The 18,554-nt window shown below is 37.2% G+C and overlaps 2 protein-coding genes across 2 annotated transcripts; one reads left to right on the top strand and one right to left on the bottom strand.

The window, feature by feature from the left end:
* Window positions 1–4,429: 4,429 nt before the first annotated feature.
* Window positions 4,430–9,003, top strand: tac3b (tachykinin precursor 3b). The gene is made up of 7 exons (XM_059570832.1): window positions 4,430–6,435; window positions 6,521–6,633; window positions 7,717–7,807; window positions 8,025–8,057; window positions 8,149–8,202; window positions 8,505–8,579; window positions 8,717–9,003. Exons 2-6 carry the CDS (start codon window positions 6,535–6,537, stop codon window positions 8,567–8,569), a joined length of 342 nt encoding a protein of 113 aa, XP_059426815.1. The 5' UTR covers window positions 4,430–6,435; window positions 6,521–6,534; the 3' UTR covers window positions 8,570–8,579; window positions 8,717–9,003.
* Window positions 9,004–9,125: 122 nt separating this feature from the next.
* Window positions 9,126–16,954, bottom strand: c1galt1lb (core 1 synthase, glycoprotein-N-acetylgalactosamine 3-beta-galactosyltransferase 1, like b). Its single transcript, XM_059570831.1, has 4 exons — window positions 16,495–16,954; window positions 15,541–15,798; window positions 13,515–14,179; window positions 9,126–12,418 (listed from the first exon to the last, which is right to left on the bottom strand). Exons 2-4 carry the CDS (start codon window positions 15,758–15,760, stop codon window positions 12,155–12,157), a joined length of 1,149 nt encoding a protein of 382 aa, XP_059426814.1. The 5' UTR covers window positions 15,761–15,798; window positions 16,495–16,954; the 3' UTR covers window positions 9,126–12,154.
* Window positions 16,955–18,554: the final 1,600 nt, after the last annotated feature.

Below are 18,554 nucleotides of genomic sequence, written 5' to 3'. Positions count from 1 at the left end.
TGCATATTAAGCGAGAGAAATGTTCATGGATTGAAAGAGTGTTTGTTTTTGCTTTGTAAGAAGAGTTCGGTACAAACTTGATTAATTCACTACCATTTTTCTAGCTCCTTGACACAATCTGTAAAAAGGCTTATATAAACACCGCAGAATAAGCCTTAAAAGTTATCAGAGATGAGGAGATATTTTCGATGCAGAGTGCAAATGGCTGTCCATTTAACTCGATGGGAGCGAAATGAAACTGTCTGAACCCGAAGCTGTGTTGTCTGTCTCCCCCCTTCCCTCTCAGCTCCTCACGCACACTTTTTAAGCGTTTTTTAAAACTGGTGAGAATTAAAGTGCTGAAACGGGGTTTCATGACCCTTTAAATCTCATTTAGATTATGCAAATTATGCAGAGAAACATTTCCTATAGATGACTTTGCAGATTGACGTCAGCAGAGGGAAACTAACAAATCATTTGGGTGTGGAGGTGGAATGTACCACAAATATTTTTGTGCCAAAGAACTAACATTTGGGCAAAGACCTGCCTCGATTCTTCAGGGCGTAGATTTCTCAGTTTGCTGGAAAAATTCTTCAGGGACTTTGGTCTATCATGACCAGATAGTATGACGCAGTTGTTGCAGATTTGTTGGCTGCACATCCATGCAAATTTCCCATTCCACCATTCCAAAAATGTTCTACTGGATTGAGATCTGGTGGATGTACAGTCGTGGCCAAAAGTTTTGAGAATTACATAAATATTGGAAATTGGAAAAGTTGCTGCTTAAGTTTTTATAATAGCAATTTGCATATACTCCAGAATGTTATGAAGAGTGATCAGATGAATTGCATAGTCCTTCTTTGCCATGAAAATGAACTTAATCCCAAAAAAACCTTTCCACTGCATTTCATTGCTGTCATTAATGGACCTGCTGAGATCATTTCAGTAATCGTCTTGTTAACTCAGGTGAGAATGTTGACGAGCACAAGGCTGGAGATCATTATGTCAGGCTGATTGGGTTAGAATGGCAGATTTGACATGTTAAAAGGAGGGTGATGCTTGACAGGCAAGGATATTGTGGCTACTAAGATTGCACCTAAATCAACAATTTATAGGATCATCAAGAACTTCAAGGAAAGAGGTTCAATTCTTCTAAAGAAGGCTTCAGGGCGTCCAAGAAAGTCCAGCAAGCGCCAGGATCGTCTCCTAAAGAGGATTCAGCTGTGGGATCGGAGTGCCACCAGTGCAGAGCTTGCTCAGGAATGGCAGCAGGCAGGTGTGAGCGCATCTGCACGCACAGTGAGGCGAAGACTTTTGGAAGATGGCCTGGTGTCAAGAAGGGCAGCAAAGAAGCCACTTCTCTCAAAAAAAACATCAGGGACAGATTGATCTTCTACAGAAAGTATAGTGAATGGACTGCTGAGGACTGGGGCAAAGTCATATTCTCCGATGAAGCCCCTTTCCGATTGTTTGGGGCATCTGGAAAAAGGCTTGTCCGGAGAAGAAAAGGTGAGCGCTACCATCAGTCCTGTGTCATGCCAACAGTAAAGCATCCTGACACCATTCATGTGTGGGGTTGCTTCTCATCCAAGGGAGTGGGCTCACTCACAATTCTGCCCAAAAACACAGCCATGAATAAAGAATGGTACCAAAACACCCTCCAACAGCATCTTCTTCCAACAATCCAACAACAGTTTGGTGAAGAACAATGCATTTTCCAGCACGATGGAGCACCGTGCCATAAGGCAAAAGTGATAACTAAGTGGCTCGGGGACCAGAATGTTGAAATTTTGGGTCCATGGCCTGGAAACTCCCCAGATCTTAATCCCATTGAGAACTTGTGGTCAATCCTCAAGAGGCAGGTGGACAAACAAAAACCCACTAATTCTGACAAACTCCAAGAAGTGATTATGAAAGAATGGGTTGCTATCAGTCAGGATTTGGCCCAGAAGTTGATTGAGAGCATGCCCAGTCGAATTGCAGAGGTCCTGAAAAAGAAGGGCCAACACTGCAAATACTGACTCTTTGCATAAATGTCATGTAATTGTCGATAAAAGCCTTTGAAATGTATGAAGTGCTTGTAATTATATTTCAGTACATCACAGAAACAACTGAAACAAAGATCTAAAAGCAGTTTAGCAGCAAACTTTTTGAAAACTAATATTTATGTAATTCTCAAAACTTTTGGCCACGACTGTAGGCCACTTGAGTGTAGTGAGCTCATTGTCTTGTTCAAGAAACCAGTTTGAGATGATTTGAGCAATGAGACATGGCACATCATCCTTCTGAAAGTATCCATCACAAGATAGGAACACTGTGGTCATAAAAGGATATGGACATGATCAGCAACAATCAATGGCGGCTCCAAACAATTTTGATTGGGGGGGGGGGGGGGCAATGGGGGGTCCTGGTCATTTCAAGGGGGGTCTCATGAAAACCAACAAAAAATACAGTGGACATGGCTAATAACTGCATATTACTGCTACTAAACAACAATAAAAAATCAACATATCAACTAACTTACTTTGTTTTTAATTGATTAATCAATTGCAGTTTGCAAACAAAATGCTCAAACTTTAAAGTGTTAGTTCACCCAAAAATGAAAATTGTGTCATTAATAACCCTCATGTCGTTCCAAACCCATAAGACCTCCGTTCATCTTCGGAACACAGTTTAAGATATTTTAGATTTAGTCCGAGAGCTTTCTGTCACTCCATTGGAAATGTATGTACGGTATATTGTCCATGTCCAGAAAGGTAATAGGTAATAAAAACATCATCAAAGTAGTCCATGTGACATCAGAGGGTCAGTTAGAATTTGTATAGAATTTTGGTCCAAAAATAGCAAAAACTACGACTTTTTTTTATTCAGCATTGTCTTCTCTTCCTGGTCTGTTGTGAGAGTGTTCAAACACAACAGTTCAATGATATCCAGTTTGTAAAAGAATCACTCGATGTAACCGGATCTTCATGAACCAGTTCATCAAATCGAACTGAATTGTTTGAAACGGTTCGCGTCTCCAATACGCATTAATCCACAAATGACTTAAGCTGTTAACTTGTTTAATGTGGCTGACACTCCCTCTCATTTCATTTACTCCAACAGTACACTGACTGAACTGCTGTGAAGAGAGAACTGAAGATGAACACCGAGCCGAGCCAGGTAACGAATCAATCTTTTATTCGTGTCTCGAGTCAAGAAGAAACGGTTCTCGGTTCAGTGTATGAATAAATGTCGAAAAAAACTATTAATTACAGGAAGGCTGTGGCAAGTAAACGATGCTCAGTTGGTACTGAGTGGCTCAAAGTTTGCCAAGAACATATCCCCCACACCATCACACCACCATCACCAGCCTGAACCACTGATACAAGACAGGATTGATGGGTGCTTATATGTTGTTTACGCCATATTCTGACCCTGCCATCTGAATGTCGCAGCAGAAATTTAGACTCATCAGACCAGACAACCTTTTTCCAATCTCCTATTGTCCAGTTTTAGTGAGCTAGTGTGAATTGTAGCCTTTTCCCCCCTCTTCTTAGCTGACTGGCACTTTGTGGTCTTCTGCTGCTTTAGCCCAGTTGCTTCAAGGTTCAATGTGTTGTGCATTCAGGGATGCTATTATGAAATACTGAGCCCAGCTCACAGTTGTCTGATTACGTGGGGCCTAATAAATTTTGCTAATGACTCCAGCGTCAATTCCATCATTTCTCACTTAAGTGAGGAACACAGAAACGGGTGGGAGGAGTGAGGTACAAGCAGAAATATGCAGAAGTGTGATTCTAATTTTCACGTCAACTTATTGGCCTAAACACAACAGGATTTTTACACTTGAGTCACATGTGACACACTTGCTGTGATCACACACACACACACAGTGCCATATCCAGCATTAATAAACCCTTAAGGGGGAACTCAGCATACTGTATTATCAATTAGGGGGGCTTTGCTTTTTGTGTGTATTCATGTGTGAGAACATAAGTCAAATATCTCCCAGTTTACATCTGTCATTATAGATGCCACAGAGTAGTAAAATGTGTTAGATAGGACTCGATGCAATCTTATTTAGTCATAATTGAATATAATTGGATGGTTATAATTGGATTTCACAAAATTACCCAGAGTAGCCTCAGGATGGGGCATGCATAGGGTAATGCATTATTACTAAACCAGTGAGCAAATCTCTCTCACATACATTCATATTCATATTCACACACATAATCTTGTATAAGTATACTATGTCAGAGGCAGGGAGAATATATACTTTTTTATTTTATTTTATTTACTTGTTTTGTTTTGTTTTTTGTTTTGTTTTGAATTGTCCCCTAAATTAGTCCAGCCTTAAAAATGTGGCATAATGCATCCAGCAACAATATATGGCAGTGATAAATTCCTTGGTTTAATTTATGCTGAAAACTGAAAGATTCAAGTTATCTCTCACTGCTGCTCATAGTCATGTCATTTGTATGTGTGATGGAAAGTGATACATCTTCTTTGCAAAGTTTTCAGTAGCTGAGGTCACTTTGGGTTATGCTTTCTATGAGGATATGAAGTCTGATAAATGCTCTGTACTTTCAATGAGCGCTGACCATGAGACAGACAATCAAAATTTCTTTTTAAAACATGGACAGAGGAAACATTCAACCACTATTTTCTTCTTGATCAAAAGACTCAAAGCTGTTTGGGTGAGAGTGTGGGTTGAAAGGTTAAGAGTACTATTATATGCCACATTTGGATATAGTAAATAATATAAGAAAGAAGGATGATGGTGATGACGATAGTGAAGGTTTTTTTTCAACTAGCAGAACAAAGTCTGTAAATTCACTGAACTTCATTGCATTCAGTCTTTCATTGTAATCTATATTATTTGGTGAAATAATGAGACCAGAAATGCAGTAAAAATTCAAGGAAATTAGTCTATAAGAAAGAAAATGAGAGCGATTCTGTGTGATTTTATTTGTGTAAGCAAAAGTTGGTAGGTGTCACACACCATTGAGAAGCAGTGACTGGACTTGTGAGTGTGGGTGTACTTCCGAACTGTTCTAATGTTTCATGTCTGATTCAGCAAACACAAGCAACACTTTCTTACAAATGCAGGAAACAAATCAGGCTTCAGAGACAAGACTATCGTAAATAATCACTTGTTTTGATGGCATGGAAATGTTCAGAACTGAAGGAATCATTTGTTCTCAATGCAAACAGCTGGACTTAATCACTTCAAAGCTCTGTTTTCCAGCTCCACATCCCTTGTATACAGCAAATCCTGCTTCATGAGGAATGTAGTGCGTCGGTGTATCATTAAGAGCTTTCCGCCTTGCTGAGGAATCAAAAGAGAGAAATAAGAATAATTTGAAAAAACGAATTACAGTATTGGCTTCTCTATGCAAATTAATTTAGTAGAATTACATACCCTAAAACATAGAGGCCAATAAAATCGAATGTTAAGAGGCAATAAATGACACTAGCGAAAGAAAGAAAGATAATTCATCTAGGGGGCAGGTTGTCACACCAGGAAGAAACTCTCATTGCTGTTGTCATGGTGAGTATTTTAACTAATTCCCCCCAAACAAATTCACTACTGAACTGTTTGGAATGGAGGCGCCTGATGGCAAATGTCAATCTTGATTTCATCTCTGTCTTTATATAGGAAAATTAAAGATATACAGCAATCATCACACGGAAACAGTCTAAAGAGGTTAACAGGTCAAATGTATTTTTCTTATAAAATGTATACACTTTAAAGAATATTTCTTCCAGTTTCAGAGAATTTTAAATCTAAGCCTTGCTTTAAAGCCATAAGCATTCATCAATCAGGCTCCTACAGATCGTAATCAAGGCAGCACCTTTTCTATAACTCACCGACAGCTTTGTCCTATCAAGGACATATCTGTAATGAGATGGAGCAAATGGAATGAGCAGTATAGATGACTCATAATCCCACTGAATAATAAACCTTGAACCCTGTCAAACACGTGTCTTTCTGAATCAGAAATCTTCTAAAACTCACACACTCCCTATTTCCCAGAACACAATGCAAATAACCTTGTCCATCTGCCAACTTACGATTCTGCATATAATAAACTGCAAAGCCTATACTCTTCGAATTTTCTCATGAATTACTGCTTCACAAATCTTACAGAAATAATAAGCCACGGTCAAACATAGACTGGACCGAATTTTGCGTAAACCTCGAGACTAAGACGAGCTGTGAGTAGTAGTAGTATAATTGACCGCACAAATACGTCAAGGCTCTATGTGTTAATGACTTTGCGTCACTAGAATATGTTAGCATCATTATTTGGTTCGTATTGGAGAGCCAGCTTGCCCGGGGTTGAGTGAGCGGAGCGCGCGAACGCCACAAATAAAGGAACGCGCGCACCTGCGAGCATTTACAACTCTGGAAAGACAGAACTGAACATCTTCCTCCTGAACTCCCGCTCATCTCAGTGTATCTAAGAGGTATTATTACTTCTTTGATCAAATTATTCTAGCGTTATAAGAAAGAAGTGTTTGGCTTGGATTGTCTAAATAAAGTTTGGCGCAGGTGTGGATCTGAGGATGTCCTGCGGTTGGTTGCTCGTGCTGTTGTCTCATGTGCTGCTGATGCTCGCGTGTCCTCGACCCTCGCGCTGTGCGCTCAACTATCCGTCATTCACGGTAAGTTCACATTAAACGACACTTTAAAAAATAATATCGTTGGTTTGTTAGACGGGCTTGCTCTATGAGATTAAAAGGTACGCTATGTGCCTAAGAATCGAATAGGGGCTAGTTGTCACACTAAATAAAAGTTAGCATATAGACTACTTAAAAGTTGCATTCTAAACAATACCTCCTCCGGTAAAAAATAAATAAAATAAAAAATAAATAAATAAATAAATAAATAATAATTTATATCGATTTTTTTTATAAAAAGTATATTCTTAAAAATATAACTAACTGTAATTATTTATAGGCTAACTACGTTGAATACAAATTAACCTTTCCACAATAGCATAATGTACGCAACAGCATTTTTTATTTCACCTTAACCTGTACAAATGTGAATGTTAACTATGCTACTCTATCTATCTATCTATCTATCTATCTATCTATCTATCTATCTATCTATCTATCTATCTATCTATCTATCTATCTATCTATCTATCTATCTATCTATCTATCTTCTGTCTGTCATCTCAACTATTTACATATTGCCTACTGTGAATATATATAAATACCTTCCACAATATGTATTTTGATTGTGGGGTCACTTGTTTACTCAACAGATATTGCAAAAATCTAAATTTTAGTTTGGAGGACAAAATAGAGAATATTTATGTAGGCTAATATAGATGTTTTATTATTATTATTATTATTATTATTTCATTTAATAGCTTATTCAGGCTATAGATATTGGGAATATGACCCTTTAAAACCATTAAAACCTTAATGACTCTATCAATGTGATATCTGACTGTTAAAAAATGGGCTCATACAGAGGTTCAGTCACGAACGTCCACACTGGCAAACTACACACATACAGGTTCTTACACACACACACACACACACACACACACACTGACCGCGGCTTGGATTATTTTTTTGTATGGTAAAATCCATTTTTCAAAGCAGTTCCCTGATCTTTGTTTCTTTTCAGTTGTTTTTATAACTTTAATGATCATCACATTCTGGAGTCTTCATGTTACTGAGTCATTCACATGGGTCAGACTTTCAGACTTTGCGTTTGTGTTTTCTGTACAGGACGACAGCGACCAGTCGGAGCGCTATGAGAAACGATACAATGATATTGATTATGACAGTTTTATTGGCCTGATGGGCAGGAGGAGCGCAGGTGAGACCCAGGGAAACTAAATCATTTGAATGATGAAATTTGCTTTTAACAGTATTAAAAATGCTAAATATTGGGACATCATTTTTTACCTTCATGTTGTTGTTTCACAGAAAAGGTTTAAAACAACTTCAGGATGAGTAAATGACAGAACTGAGAACTATTCCTTCAAGGTCAATAGTATTTTAAGTCTGATTTATCATTCATTTTTATTTCACAGGAACAAATCGTGACACCAATCCACCATTTAGACGTAAATTCCAGTTTTCTTCATTAACATACACCTATTATTAATTAAAGTAACATCAGAGCTTGATGAGATTTTATTCTTTGGTCTTTTGCAGCTAATATGAATGACGTCTTTGTTGGATTGTTAGGACGGAGAAACACTGTGTCTGGTAAGTCTGTGAAAGGACATGTAAACGGTGGTCAATATTTGTCAATCTAAAGAGTGAATAGGAAATAAGAAAGTGCAATAATTTGAGGTTAATTTATTGTCTATATTTATGTCCCCATGCTCAAGCAAACCTATATACCACGCTTTAGGGTTTGAAATATGCACAGTGCAGAATGAGTGACAGACAACACTGCAGCGAATACACTGACCTCTAGTGGCCACTATATAGAATTGTAGTAAGAGAACATCTGAAAAATACCAAGCTTTAAATTATTAGTTTTTTTTTTTTCTTTTTTCTACCAGATATTCCTGTTCGGAGAGGACAGGGAAGAGGCAACATTTTCTTAAAGGACAGAATGCAGAGGTGAGAACTTGTAAGTTTAGCTTGAATTTAAATGGACGGTCGCTTTAAAGTCAGAGTTGATGAATTGCTGATGATCAACATAAGTCATTTTTATGAGAGGTTTCTACATAATTGTATTGATTTTATTGCATTGTTGTTGTTTTTCATGAAGGTTTTGCTGTGGTAAAGCCTGACTTCTTCAGTCCAGAACTCATCCACCGTGCAATTTTGCCATTCTGAAGAAAAATTGTCCGTCTTTGTATGATAACCAAGATGTACAAGTTTCAGTTTATTGTGAGTGTGTTCATTGTAGCATATTTTGTCTCTTTTTATGTAGGATAACATTTACATTAACGCCATTAAGATTTCTGAGTACAAAATGCACCAGACTCAAATCAAAGGTGTGTTGATAGATTTACTTAGTAATTCAGGAACAACAACAATCTTGGGATGAAAAGACAGATGTAGGAAGACTGAAAAATATATAAGGTACACATTGTAAATTTTCTTGATTAACTTTACATATGCTGTAAAAATACTATTTTATTTATTTATTCATAGAAGAGACCACATAAAAATAGTTTAATGTAAAACAAGTCTTTATTTAATATGCTGGTTATTATTCCTCATTGAATTATTCTTGTCACACATTTGCCTCACACACTCTTTTATAAATAAAAGATTGCTGTGGAAGTACTGTGCAGGATTCCCCTTTGTACATAAAAGACCCTACTGACAAAAGAGAATAAGAAAGGAACACATATACCTTTGGATTAAAGACAAGGGCATGAAACGCATGAATTCAGGAATGCAGAAATGCAGGGCTGGTTTTAATGTTCGCACTGAGTGGTTCTGCTTCATTTCTGACAAGCTGGCTTCCCTTTTCATTATATAATCCACTACACATCTCCCAGAGTGCAGAAGCAAATTTCTATGAGCCTTCTTAGTCAACACAATTTGCAAAAAACTTTGCTCAATCAATGCAACGTCTCCAAAGAAAACTCTAGTCATCTTAAGATTTGCATTTCTTTCTCTCTGTTCAAGAGCTCAAATATGCAAACTTAAGTCAACTTACAAAAGTAAACTCTGCAAAGGGAATGTTTACAAAGGAATTTTAGCCAGCACTTTTCCAAGGAAGATCATTGGCATACTAGGAAAATATGAGCATGTTCAAACATTTAGCTAACAACAGCTAACTTCTCTTTGAAATCATGGAAATTTACCCCACAAAAAAATAACTATTAGATCATACCTAAAGTGGATGCCGCACACTCAAGGGTGCTTTTCCTCTTTGAATCAACAGACTAGTACAAAACTGCAAAAATGTCCATTTATTCTGGCACTTTCACAGAGATTTCCCAAGCATACGGGTAATTCACACCATGTATTACTGAATACTCACTGATAAGTAAAGCAATCGTGTTAGTCAAAACCATAATCATTCCATTAACAATTTCAAGATGTATGCAGAATTTGATTAGGAACTAAAATTAAGATAATTTTACCAATAACATATAACCTGTTTGCATTAACTTCAAAAATCATTCAGTTCTATGACAAAAGCAAAAGTGACTTTGTGCTTGGAGTGGTCAAAGGACAAAAGTGGTTGGTATTCAAATACACTCATTTCCAGTTCAAATGAGTTAATTCATTCAAATAAACTTTATTTGAATCCCTTCATAATTGTGGTGTCATACGCGCAGTCAAAATATCTGCAAGTGCTGGAAAGAAGATTCTCTGATGGACAGAGTTTGAGCACTGCTGCACCTGACTTAACCCTCAGCTTGATCTCTAATCCTATACTGGAATAAAAAAAAAAACATTTGAATGATACACATTTAGTGTGCATTATGTTAAAAAGGTCCTTTCAGAAAACTTACCAACTCCAGCACATTTAAAGGGAAAATTCTGTTATTCACTCAGCCTCATGTTTTACAACACACATGCTGAAGGATGTATTGTTTATATAATAGGGTCCAATCATGAAAAACAGAATACATATAACTTTGTTTCTCAAAAGAGATATAGTCAGGTTTTGAATGACATGAGGGTGAGTAAATGATAACAGTTTTTATTTTTGAGTGCACTATCCCTTTAAGCACAGCAAATACAAATAATTGAGTAATTGAGACATAAAGCAAGAACCACAAGAAACTGAATCAATTTCACCACACTGGACAAGTGGCTACGTTAGCTTCAAATTTAACGCATCTAATGTCACGCACAGACTGCTGTAGGAGTTGCAACACTAGCGAAACCTGACATTCAGTCCCAGATAAGCAAAAACCTCCACAGTCACACTCAAAACAATTAAAAAAAAGCATTATGTGGTCAGGTGCAATAACTCACAAGCTGCTTTGCTTCACAGCGTATTACACTACACCATTCATCTAGAAGACCACAATTCCCATTAGCATGGTGAAAAAACTGTGTATACTTACACCGTCTTATCTACCTTGCTAGCTTTACTTCTTTCCCAGGCACTCTTGAACTACTGGGCCAGCCAACAGGATCTTACTAATCCGTATTCTTGCAACTTTCCTAAAGGAGTAGTTTACCCCAAAATGAAAATGTTGTCATCGTTTACTCATCCTCATGTTGTTCCAAACCTGTATGAACATCTATCTTCTGCTGAACACAAAGTAAGATATTTTGAAGAACAAAACAATTGCCGATAGTTAATGACCTCAACAGTATTTTTTTCCATACTATATACTGTAAGTATATGGCTACCAGAAACTGTTTGGTTAGCTACATTCTTCGCAATATCTTCTCAAAGAAACTCATACAGGTTTTGGAGCAACTTTGCGAAAAGCAAATGATGACAATTTTCCTTTTTGGGTGAACTATCCCTTTAACATTTAGAGAAAGGTAATATGCTGTTTTGGTGTCAGTTAAAGGACTACATCCTGGTTAATTTGTTCTTTGTAATCTTAGTCAAAGTAAATTGTGCAGCTTTGGCAAAGTTATTGTAGACTGTGTTGAGAAAACACAACTTGAGCTTGAATGTTTGCAGAATTTGTTTGCAAGCTATAAAATCTATAAGCTGCTTTGTTTAAATATTGCCTAAACTCAATACAAATGCAGCCCAGGGACATATGGAAATGCTTGATTTTTCTGGATCAGAGCAGAGGCACTAATTCAAGGGAATGAGCAAATGAAAGTAAAATCAGGTTCCCCTTCTTCTTATGGCATTGCTGTTAAATCATACATGGCGGTGTGTTTATGACGTATTTTTATATAAAGAACTAAAATATGAAATTAAGTATAAACTAATACTTGCTTCTGGCCCCAAAATATTACCCAATGTTATTACATTATTAAGGCAACGTCCTACACTCATACCCCAAGAACCACATACTCGCTCTACAAGTCTAAACCTTCATGTCATACAGTTCCACACTGTCATATTTAAACATTCACATACAATTGCATTATTGAGAGGACCACACTCCCAACTGTACCAGCTCATTAAATCACGCGAACATGTCATGCACACGTTTCTGTGGCACAATATAGAAGGTATTTTAAGACATTATCCAAAAAACATAAAGCCATCCCAAAAACAGTTCTTTTGGAAGAAGATATTAAATGTAACTTGTAAAAATTCCTACGCAGAAATCTGCAGTAACTTTTCATTAAGTTCGTGGGATTTCTTTTCTCCTTCTGCCCCCAGCTTTTCCTCTATGTCTCCGATTTCCACTTTGTCTGGGGCTGGAGCATTTAAATCTTTTATGACACTGGGCTCAGGGGGCTGATAGCGGTATTTGTAGCCAAAGGCACGCAAGTGGTAAGTGTAGTATTCCAGCAGGTACATGTGTGATGGATCCACATAGTGGAAAGAAACTGCCAGATCTGAGCAACATTGTGGGCCCTGAGAAAAACAGAGAGAAACAATATATTATTATATGAATATATTATATTATGTATAACCTGTAACTGCGTACTTGCCATGTTGTTCCAGAACCCTAACTGATAGCTATAATACTGATAGCTCTTTTTTAGGCAGTTCCAATAAAAGAAAAAACATAAAAATACATGTTTGAATCAAAACAAGTATTAATACTGCAAGTAATGACAGATTTTTCTCTACCTTTTAAAACTCTTAACTTTAAGCTAGTCTTTTCTTGGTTTTAAGTCAAGTCAAGTCACCTTTATTTATATAGTGCTTTAAAAAAAAAAGATTGTGTCAAAGCAAATGAACAACATTAATTAGGAAAACAGTGTGTCAATAATGTAAAATTAAATTAAAGGCAGTTAAATTGACAGAAGTGCTTAAAGTAATAAGTGCCAGCACAAATGCACTCGGGTAGACTTTGACCTGTGCCAAAACAAACTTGAGCTCATGCGGGCCTGTAGTGACACAGGGATTAGTGGCTTTTGACTAGACAAGCACATGGTAAATGTTCTTGTGCGTCATTTAATTGAATAGTACGTATGTAAAGGGTGAGATTCGCACCCTCAGGGTGCCCTAAATGCAAACATAGAAAGACTCTAGACTGATTTTTCACCTTTAATACGACTCTCTTCACGGTCTACACAGGGAGCATATTAACTAAAAAGTAACTGAATTGAAGTAAAGTTATAATGCCACAAAAGTAGCAACACATTTTCTTCTGTATTGTGACACAAAAACATGTTTTACAGATTATCAAAAAGGGAAAAAAAAGTAGGGTGGGCACTCAGTTGTTGATTGTATGGAGGCAGATCTGAATGCAAACGATCAGTCGACTGCAAATAAGTCTCTCATGTGTCACCAGAGAAAAGCCTGTCCTTTTACTAGAAGATCAAGTCATGGCTATCTGATAAAAAAAAACTGATAAGCTGTTCTCATTACATGATGCTCTATGCAAAAAAAAAGAGAAAAATATTGATAAAGGAGACTACTGGAGCACATGATACCATCTAAGTAGGCAGCTTACTAGTTTTCAGAATAGATATCAGGCAATCTTCACTGAATTCAAACTCACCTGCACAATGGGGTAATAACAGTAGTTCCAATACCAGAAGGTCTTAGGAAATGTACCAGTGAGATGGGACTCTGGAACGAAAGGATGGAATGTCTCTCTTTCTAAGGTGTCTCTGGAGTCTCCTGCCACAACGCCTATTTTCTCCATACACTGACCCAGAGCTAGGTCCTCCACTGAGCTAGTGTGAGTGCACACTTTGGTGCGAAAGCCCTCCACAAACCTCCTCAGAGCCTCTTTGCTAAGCACGTAACCAGCGCCGCCACTCATGTAACCCTGTTTTACATACGGCTTAAACCGCCGGCCAAAATACACCGGGTCCTCTGGAGAGTGGCTGGCCAGAATCCAGCGCAGGTTATCAACGACCACGTAAGTGTCGTCATCCGCTTTGAGGAACCAGTCTGCCTCGTCCCCGTGCTTTTCCATGACGTAATGGAAAGCACGAATGGTTTTCCAGTACAGCTGATCCCGACCTTCCTTGGTGTTTAGGCCAACCGTAGGAAAATCAGGGTCGTCCACAGAGCTTATGAAGACCACAATGTTACAGTGGCGACTCCACGTGGCTTTCACGTGCCGAGCTTTCTTCTCAAGGTTATTAGGGCCAGTCATGACCCAACACAAAATGCGTACTTTCTTATAGAGAGCGTCAGCTAGGGTGCCATCCTCACCTACAAGAGAAAATGATTACTCAGACAAACACTCAAAACAAACCAAAATCACATGCTTCTAAGTAGATAAGAATATTTTGAATGTGAATGATGCTAAAAATGTAAAATTAATGTGAAAATGAGTGCTGTCAAATGATTAACCGCATTCAAAATAAAGGTTTTGTATGTGTTCTGCGTATATTTATTATGTATAAATAAATACTCAAAAATACAGTCGACTCATTTTGATTACGTCATTTATAATATTTTTATTGAATAAAGTTTTAGTTGTGGAGACTTTCATTGGAGAGACAGAAATAATAAAAAAAAAATCTTCATTTGTGTTTCAAAGATGAAAAAGACATAAGGGTGTGAGTAAATTATGACATTTTTTATTTTGGCAAAACGAACCCTTTAATGTGATAAACACTTAAGAAATCATTTTCTATGAAGTATGGAATACCATTATCTGTTTACATTTTTATTAAATTTAGAGCCAGCATCTGAGTCCACAGTTTATTACAATTGGGATAGTTTACTGATAACCAACTGGTGATAAAACCTTTCTGTAAACTTTAACAAGGACAACACAAGATGTGAGCCCAAAATTAAAAGCAAAGTCCATCTCTCCAGGGAGTATACACAGTCAGACGCAAACATGCCCATAAAGAGTTCCTCACACACAGAAGGCTTGGAACAGGTTAACTGTTTGTTCAATGGTTAAATCAGGGTGTGATATTATATCCACAAGTCATATCAATGAAAGGGTGTAAAAGCTGAAGCACTGTATATACATCATCTGACTTTACTTGTCTAACACACCTCTTTTGGGAATGCCTTTTTTTTTTACATTAATTAAAAGATTCACAAAACACTTTGTGGATCATAAGACCTGACAAATAACAATTTCAAAAACATTTAATATGACTGTTTGTAAAAGGCTATTTAGGGGATCATTTCCATATTATGGTTTCCAACAAATCCATGGAAAACAAGTTGTACAGGAGAAATAAGACCACAAGGAATGTATTTCAATTTTAAAAAAAAAAAGTTATTCCAGCCCCATACACACAATTACCTTATAGTAAATATGCTTAAGGACAAAAAACAACGATTCAGATTCTGTCCTCATTTACTCACCTTCTGTTGTACCAAACCTGTATGACTTGATTTGCTACTATTCACTTGCATTTCATGTTTTGTGATTCTGCCCATTATCTTCTTTCAGGTTCCACATATGACAGTAATAAAGGTTTGGATCATATCTGGGCGATTGATCGATTTACACTGTGGCAATTTATAGATAGTTTCACTTGTAGTGCTCATACTATGAATATATCGTGTTTGCTTATTATAATCATTCGTTTCCTTGTTGTTTTTACCTGTGTGGTGAGGATGATTGAGGTTGAAGAGAGCCGACCTTTCCTTCTTCCAGTTCTTGTTTTCTTCTTCAATCATCTCCATCAGGCTTTCTTTGTGGACCTCGGGATCAACAGACCCCACGTTCCGCGTGAACCCAACCTGACGCAGGAGCACGTACAGGGTGCACGTGCCCACCACAAAGCCCACGTAGAACGCGAAGCGCGCGCCGAGAGCTTTCATCACGAGCTCTGTGTGTAGAGACTCTCACCTCAGAGTGTCTATTTAGAAGACAGATAGAAACACAAAAACACTAACTACAGCCAGCAGGGGACGGCGCAGTGTTCACCAAACCTGTCATTAGGCTACGTTCACGATTCAGATCTCATTAATCGAAAATAAACCCGATGTTATGCGTGTACAGTCTGCGTGACAGCAGCTCCGTGGTCTAGGACTGATTGTGACAGCAGTGCGTCATACCAGGATACAATTAATGACAGCTAAACGTCTACACTGGAAAATTATGCTGGATTAAATCGTTTACATTGTAAAATTAGTTTAGACAACACTATCAGGCGTTGTGCAATTGGCACTCATCAAATAATCAAATCTGTCTTTAGTAACGTTAGTCCTGAATTTTGAGACGTAAAATAAAAAAAGGACAATTGTTTACTGGCACATTAGTAGTGAATTAATACAATTAGTAGGGGCCTAATTGTATTAATAACTAACCCCTAAAATGTTTAGACGAAATACACCCTATAAAGTGACATCATCAACTGTTGCCTTTGTTAGCCTACTAACGTACTGAAGAACATACAACTTTTGAAGGACTAATGAATTGTAATCTATTAACACATTTTTGTCTATTTCTGATCACAAAAAAGTTTCAAAACAAACACTTTGTCGTGATTACAGCAGAAGTACCAGAGCAAATCTTTTAGCCTTTTTTGTGTAACAAAGTGACATAATCTTACCAGACAGTTTATTTCCACCATAACAGAAGTGTGAAAAACTGCAGGATTCGGCGCCGAGGCCACTTCAGTCCAACTCAGAGAGCTAGCATAACAGCATAACATAACAGTAATCTGACAGCTTAATCATGTATATCGGCTTCAAATTCATACCCTGACTATTTTCTGACCCATAAAAATTTGTCTTGGGGGATAATATAATGCTTTACTTCAAGCTAACTAGCAATGTGCTTCCTATCTCTTCCTGTTAACTGAATGTTGTACGCCGAGAGGGGGCGGTTCAGTTCGGTATTATAATAATTAGCCGACATTTTTCAGAGCTACTCCCTGTCAAACTTTGTTTCGTGGATAGTGACACACACCCATATCAGTAAGTTGTGTCGCAATAATTTCAAGAAAAAATAACAAAAGGAAACCTTTTCGACTACAGTGTGAAATGTTCGCGTCATGGTCACAATTATTACAAGCCATTCGGAAGCCCACTTGATTGGATGGATCGACTGTCAATCTTAGGCTAAACGATGACGTCATTTAAACGGTGGGATATGATTGGACCACATGTATCCAACCGTGGAACATATTCCTGCAAGGGATGGCAGGGAGCCAAAAAATCGGGAAAAGTTTGATCGACACATCAACTAAGCTTAGCCTAGCCGGTTGTGATGAAGGGTCGAGAGCGTTCAAGCCGTGTCGTGTCTGCTTTCTCAAATGCTTATGAGCACAACCCTATTTTTTTTTCCTTCCAAATCAAGCATTATTAACTGATGTATGACTGATGTATCCAAATAATAAATGTAATATGATTTATAACATATTGATTTATGCTTTTTATAATAATCCTAATCATATATTGATATTCAAATACTGTGATTAATTTATGTTTATCATTTATTTTGTTTGATTTATGTTATGTAATATTTTGAGTATTATCCAAAATAATGTGTATGCAGTATGCACATTTTATGTTTGATAGTTACATCTTCTACTGGTGTTCTGTTAGATATTGGACATCTTTCTAAAATGAGCAATGTTTCTCAGAATTCGTCATTAATGGTACTAGATGTTCTCTTCTAGAATCTGTTTTTGTAATATGTAAAACATGATATTTCAAAGTGCTTATTTTGAAACATTTGTTCTAAAGATGTGGAAACCATGTCTAACCACTTAAATTTTTTTACTTCAACATTTGACTGGCCACGATGACCTAGCCTAACCTGTCCTGTAGTTGATACAACAACATATGACAAGTCTGAACTGGATGTAAGTTTCCTGCATATTGATTGTAGCTCTTTACTCTTTATTACTACTTCTCCCTTCTACTTTTCTTATTTTCTTGCAATCTGCAGATATCGTTCTTTTTCTTCTGACTTTCCCTACTTCATCTATTAGATGCAATACTTTGGAACACTTTTCACTTGTTTTAAATTATTATTAAGCCTCTTATTAAGAAACCATATCTAGATCCTAGTGAACTGGCAATTTACAGACCATTTCAAACCTTCCGCTTCAGTCTAACATTTTAGAAAAATTGCATTTGCTCAATTCTGCTCCTTGCAAAAAAAAAAAATTATATCTCTATGAACAATTTCAGTCAGGTTTCAGGCCCCACCATAGCACAGAAACTGCACTTGTTAAAATTACAAATGATTTGCTTCTTGTGTCAGACCAAGGCTGCAATTTCAATAGTTTTACTTGATCTCAGTGCTGCGTTCGGCACTATAGATCATGACATACTCATACTTATTACAAAACAATACAGGTATTCAAGGGCAGGTTTTAAGATGGTTTAGATCTTACCTGTCCAATCACTACCACTTTATTTAAACAGGGAGCACAAGTATGGAGTGCCACAAAGATTTGTCCTAGGTCCTCTGCTATTTTTAATTTACATATTGCCCCTTGTTAATATTTTTAGAAAAAACTGGATTAGTTTCCATTGTTAAGCTGTTGATACTCAACTCAACAACACCAGATGAAACTTTTAAATTATCTAAGCTAACAGAGTGTGTTAATGTAAAAGATTGGATGACCAATAATTTTCTTTAATTCAATTTGGATAAGAC

The sequence above is a fragment of the Carassius carassius genome, chromosome 17 (assembly GCF_963082965.1).
Source record: "Carassius carassius chromosome 17, fCarCar2.1, whole genome shotgun sequence".
In the NCBI taxonomy this organism is placed as follows: Eukaryota; Metazoa; Chordata; class Actinopteri; order Cypriniformes; family Cyprinidae; genus Carassius; species Carassius carassius.
Note: the sequence above shows the minus strand (reverse complement) of the source record. Positions and strands in the feature narration are given on the sequence as shown.